Source organism: Poromitra crassiceps, assembly GCF_964638095.1.
Source record: "Poromitra crassiceps genome assembly, chromosome: 6".
Taxonomy (NCBI): domain Eukaryota; kingdom Metazoa; phylum Chordata; class Actinopteri; order Beryciformes; family Melamphaidae; genus Poromitra; species Poromitra crassiceps.
Window position 1 is genome coordinate 29301142 of NC_139627.1, and position 5310 is coordinate 29306451.

Consider the following 5310-nt stretch of genomic DNA (forward strand, 5'->3'; position numbering starts at 1 on the left):
GGATTCACATGTGGCCCCCCTCCACTAACCTTGCTATTTTTCATGTGTGGAGCCTCGATATGTTTTTCCCAAACAATGAAAACAGAACAAAATAAAACAAAAACTTTTTTTTTACCCAACCTCATTTTTGGAAAAATCTACTTGATTTGACAAACTTCTACTTTGATCCCCTTTATGCCCAATTTGGGCAAAGCAGCCACACCTACTAGGAGGACTGAATCTGTAGTTTAGTACAGTGTGGAAGCTGTCATCCGAGCAGCAACTTTGTCCAGGTTCCTGCTGGTAGACAGGAGTCCCAGTCGCCGAGCCTCTCATCCTCTTTGCATCACTCAGTCTCTCCTTCTCGCCGCCATTTTGTGTCTGCTGGTTTCATGGACAAAATGATGTTTAAAGGAAAGAGGAGAAGAGTGGACGAGGGAAAAAGTGCTGTCTTTTAAGATATAGATGAGCCAACATCATAAGGTCTTTAATGATGGCGTTTTGCATCAAAGTCTCTCGCATGTACTGTATGTGTGTGTGTGTGTGTGTGTGTACGTGTGTGCGCACGTGCGTGTGTTGTGTGTGTGAGAGAGAACGTATGTACTATGTACAGCATATACAGCATATATCTATGTATTATATTCATGTGTGTGCATGCATGTGTGGGAGTGTGAGAGCATGTAGTGTCTTTTATTTCATGTAGTGTCTGTATGTAGGTCAGGTGTTGATGTAAGTGTATCTTAGAGAGAGGAGGGCAGAGGGCAGGAGACAGCCAGGTGTGTGTGTCTGTGTGTGTGTGTGTGTGTGTGTGTGTGTGTGTGCATGGGAACCTCGTCATTCAAAGCGTTCGTAGTTCCTGGTCTGTCTCACACGGGGCACCATGTCCTTCAGCAGTCTGGGAGGGGAGAAAGTTCTCATTAGAAAGCATTACAACAATATACAATGTGTATGCTTTTAGGAAAGATTTTAGGAAAGCGTAGCCTGGTTAAAACCATCTTGATCACGAGACCTCACACGGGTCAGTCTGGATCCTTCATTGGTAGGTGATTGTTTGGGCCATATTGTGATATGTACAGCATTGCTGGAGAGTCTGGTTCCAGAAGTAAATTTCCAATTTATTTTTCCATAAGGAATTCGATTATGACTCATAATGTTAAGTTTAACATGAGCTATCAGATTGTGAAACGATGACATGTCAATCTGTTTTCAAAGTTTGTTAAGAAGTTGTTTTATTCCTGAGTTCCCCACTAAAGATGTCACTCACAAGCTCTAATGAGTTCCCAGTTCCCACCAATCAGAGACATCACTGCCTGTTAGTTACCATAGAAACATTGCATGCTCCAAAGTTCCACAGGAACCAGGGTAAAGTAGAGTCAGTCAGCTAGCAACCTAGCGGTGGAGTGGTGATAAACACCACTCCACCCTTTGTTATTTTTTTCCAAAAGTCAATTATTACATTACTAGCATAGCGCGAGATGCCTATGCTCGACCGCTAATTTTTTCTTATGGCCTCAGACCGACATAACATTGTCACTGATGACATCACTGATGACATCACCCCTGTTGACCTCACTATGGTATGGCACCATTGATGGCATCACTAATGTCATTAGGTAATTAGGGCAATCGCCTAATAATTAAAAAATCCGGCTCCGTCAGGTCACCCGCACGGGTGCCCTTTACACACCCTGAAGGTTTCAGCCCAATCACACGTAAAACGGCATAGCTGTAGCCAAACACAGAACTTGAAACAGTGGACAGAGCCAACATGCTCAATTTTAAAGATAGATAGATAGATAGATAGATAGATAGATAGATAGATAGATAGATAGATAGATAGATAGATAGATAGATAGATAGATTGTATATTATTATATTAGAATCACTGTTGAAAATAAGAGAAAAGTAATTGATGACAGTAATTCATACTAGGTTTGCTTTCTCATATATGTTTTCCTGGTGATTCTCATTATTCAAGGGGTAGCTGGTTCAGTACAAAACTTAAAAGTCTTTATTGGAATTTTCTGAAAAGTCTTCACAAGAAACTAATAATTGGACATTACTGTATGAAGAGGGGACACCGGAAAAGGAGGTGGGGAACATTTTGGGCACATTCATCTGAGTGTGTATGTATGATTTTGGATGTGTGTGCCTCTTCTTACTTGACCCCATATGCCAGAATGATGAGTCCAATGAGAACTCCTATGGTGCCATCCAGGAACCAGACGTCAGGATTGTGCTTAAAGACCTCGGCACTGATCAGAATAGAGAATCCCATGACACCGCCAACCAGGGAGTTGAACGCTGAAACACAGGAACATTGGAAAACATAACATATGTGTGTGTGTGTGTGTGTGTGTGTGTGTGTGTGTATGTGTGTGTGTGTGTGCGTGTGCGTGTGTGTGTGTGTGTGTGTGTGTGTGTGTGTGTGTACACAAATGAGAGAAAAAGAGAAGTCAATACAGTCTCAAATCTACACTATGAGTCCACTGAACTGTATGTAGGCCTATATACTGTATGTATAATTGTTAGAAGCACTCATTCTCACTAACAAAAATACCTATAATGATATTAATTTATTGTATTTTTATTTCATTTTATTTTACAATAACACAGTATCATTTTGTATCAGAGTAACATATTTCAGTGGTGACCCAGTGCTGAAACAGTATTTTTGTTTGAAATTCATGTCTGTGTTTCACACAATACACAGTTCCTCAATATATAATATTTAATATGTAGGTTGTTTCCACCATTCTTTTATCCTTTGAAATCTGAACTAATCACATTTCAGACAGATATGCAGTTATATAGAAATATGGGAACTTGGGTTAGGGGTAGGGATGCACACAATTAATCGAAACTCGATTAATTGCTTGTTAAGGATTTACTCGAGCAAAGAAAAATTACTCGATCAAAACAAATCATAAAACCAACGCATTAAATGGTGTTTTCAAATCATTTTTCAATGATCCTCCAGAGGGCGCAATGCTATCCTCGAGAGTTGCCATACATAGGAAGTGAGGGACTTTGTTGTTGGCCAGAGAGCTGGGTGTGTGCTAACGCTAGGAGCTAACTGAGAATGAATGTGGGAAACGTGTTATAACGTTACACAGCCTGACTCTCGTTTATTGTTTTAACAAAGTGTAAGTAATAGGCGGACCCGGACACTCGGCTACATCACTATAGCCCTTTTCAGACAAGTCATAAGATGCTGTTCAAGTGGAACAGTGTTCATTCGGATAAATTGGCTCGCCTGGAGTAACCTCGCGTCACAATCTGCGTGGGTAAGTGAGCCCCTGCGGCCGTGACGGGGATTCTGGGCAAATGTTGACATGAGCTAAAAAGTTATGCCTCCACATTTTTATGTGTTTCATAGCGTAGGCTATGCTATGCAATGCTGTGAGAAATATACAATACGTTGCTGCTGCATAAATAAACGTTTTATTGAGGAAAAAACGCATTTGGTATGGTTTGAAAATTTTTGTATTTTAATTACAATTAATCGATTGTTGTTATTGTTGTTGAATTGATTGTTAACGTTAGCAATGATCGAGTTTGGAATTTGCGGAAAATGTGCATCCCTAGTTAGGGGAGTTGCTATGGGGTGTATGGTGGGCTATTGTTTTACAGTGTCTCTCTGTGTGAAAGCAGCAGTAAGGCAGAGACGTGGGCTATTGTTTTACAGTGTCTCTCTGTGTGAAAGCAGCAGTAAGGCAGAGACATAAGCTATTGTTTTACAGTGTCTCTCTGTGTGAAAGCAGCAGTAAGGCAGAGACATGGGCTATTGTTTTACAGTGTCTCTCTGTGTGAAAGCAGCAGTAAGGCAGAGACATAAGCTATTGTTTTACAGTGTCTCTCTGTGTGAAAGCAGCAGTAAGACAGAGACATAAGCTATTGTTTTACAGTGTCTCTCTGTGTGAAAGCAGCAGTAAGGCAGAGACATGGGCTATTGTTTTACAGTGTCTCTCTGTGTGAAAGCAGCAGTAAGGCAGAGACATAACTATTGTTTTACAGTGTCTCTCTGTGTGAAAGCAGCAGTAAGGCAGAGACATAGACTATTGTTTTACAGTGTCTCTCTGTGTGAAAGCAGCAGTAAGGCAGAGACATGGGCTATTGTTTTACAGTGTCTCTCTGTGTGAAAGCAGCAGTAAGGCAGAGACATGGGCTATTGTTTTACAGTGTCTCTCTGTGTGAAAGCAGCAGTAAGGCAGAGACATGGGCTATTGTTTTACAGTGTCTCTCTGTGTGAAAGCAGCAGTAAGGCAGAGACATAAGCTATTGTTTTACAGTGTCTCTCTGTGTGAAAGCAGCAGTAAGGCAGAGACATGGGCTATTGTTTTACAGTGTCTCTCTGTGTGAAAGCAGCAGTAAGGCAGAGACATTGGCTATTGTTTTACAGTGTCTCTCTGTGTGAAAAGCAGCAGTAAGGCAGAGACATTGGCTATTGTTTTACAGTGTCTCTCTGTGTGAAAGCAGCAGTAAGGCAGAGACATAAGCTATTGTTTTACAGTGTCTCTCTGTGTGAAAGCAGCAGTAAGGCAGAGATGTGGGCTATTGTTTTACAGTGTCTCTTTGTGTGAAAGCAGCAGTAAGGCAGAGACATAAGCTATTGTTTTACAGTGTCTCTCTGTGTGAAAGCAGCAGTAAGGCAGAGACATTGGCTATTGTTTTACAGTGTCTCTCTGTGTGAAAGCAGCAGTAAGGCAGAGACATAAGCTATTGTTTTACAGTGTCTCTCTGTGTGAAAGCAGCAGTAAGGCAGAGATGTGGGCTATTGTTTTACAGTGTCTCTCTGTGTGAAAGCAGCAGTAAGGCAGAGATGTGGGCTATTGTTTTACAGTGTCTCTCTGTGTGAAAGCAGCAGTAAGGCAGAGACATAAGCTATTGTTTTACAGTGTGTCTCTGTGTGAAAGCAGCAGTAAGGCAGAGACATAAGCTATTGTTTTACAGTGTCTCTCTGTGTGAAAGCAGCAGTAAGGCAGAGACATAAGCTATTGTTTTACAGTGTCTCTCTGTGTGAAAGCAGCAGTAAGGCAGAGACATTGGCTATTGTTTTACAGTGTCTCTCTGTGTGAAAGCAGCAGTAAGGCAGAGACATAAGCTATTGTTTTACAGTGTCTCTCTGTGTGAAAGCAGCAGTAAGGCAGAGACAGTGGCTATTGTTTTACAGTGTCTCTCTGTGTGTGAAAGCAGCAGTAAGGCAGAGACATTGGCTATTGTTTTACAGTGTCTCTCTGTGTGAAAGCAGCAGTAAGGCAGAGACATAAGCTATTGTTTTACAGTGTGTCTCTGTGTGAAAGCAGCAGTAAGGCAGAGACATAAGCTATT

General features: G+C 41.4%; 1 protein-coding gene across 1 annotated transcript in view; it reads right to left on the reverse strand.

Annotated features, from left to right (window-relative positions):
* Nucleotides 1–241: 241 nt before the first annotated feature.
* Nucleotides 242–5310, reverse strand: part of LOC310778126 (transmembrane protein 163a-like) — a gene marked incomplete at its 5' end in the record, with an annotated part of 103763 nt that continues 98694 nt past the window's right edge. The window contains 3 exons of the mRNA XM_083638468.1: nucleotides 242–363; nucleotides 810–874; nucleotides 2142–2283. Coding sequence (XP_083494594.1) covers nucleotides 814–874; nucleotides 2142–2283 — 203 coding nt within the window. The 3' untranslated portion in view covers nucleotides 242–363; nucleotides 810–813. The remainder of the gene's footprint in view (nucleotides 364–809; nucleotides 875–2141; nucleotides 2284–5310) is intronic.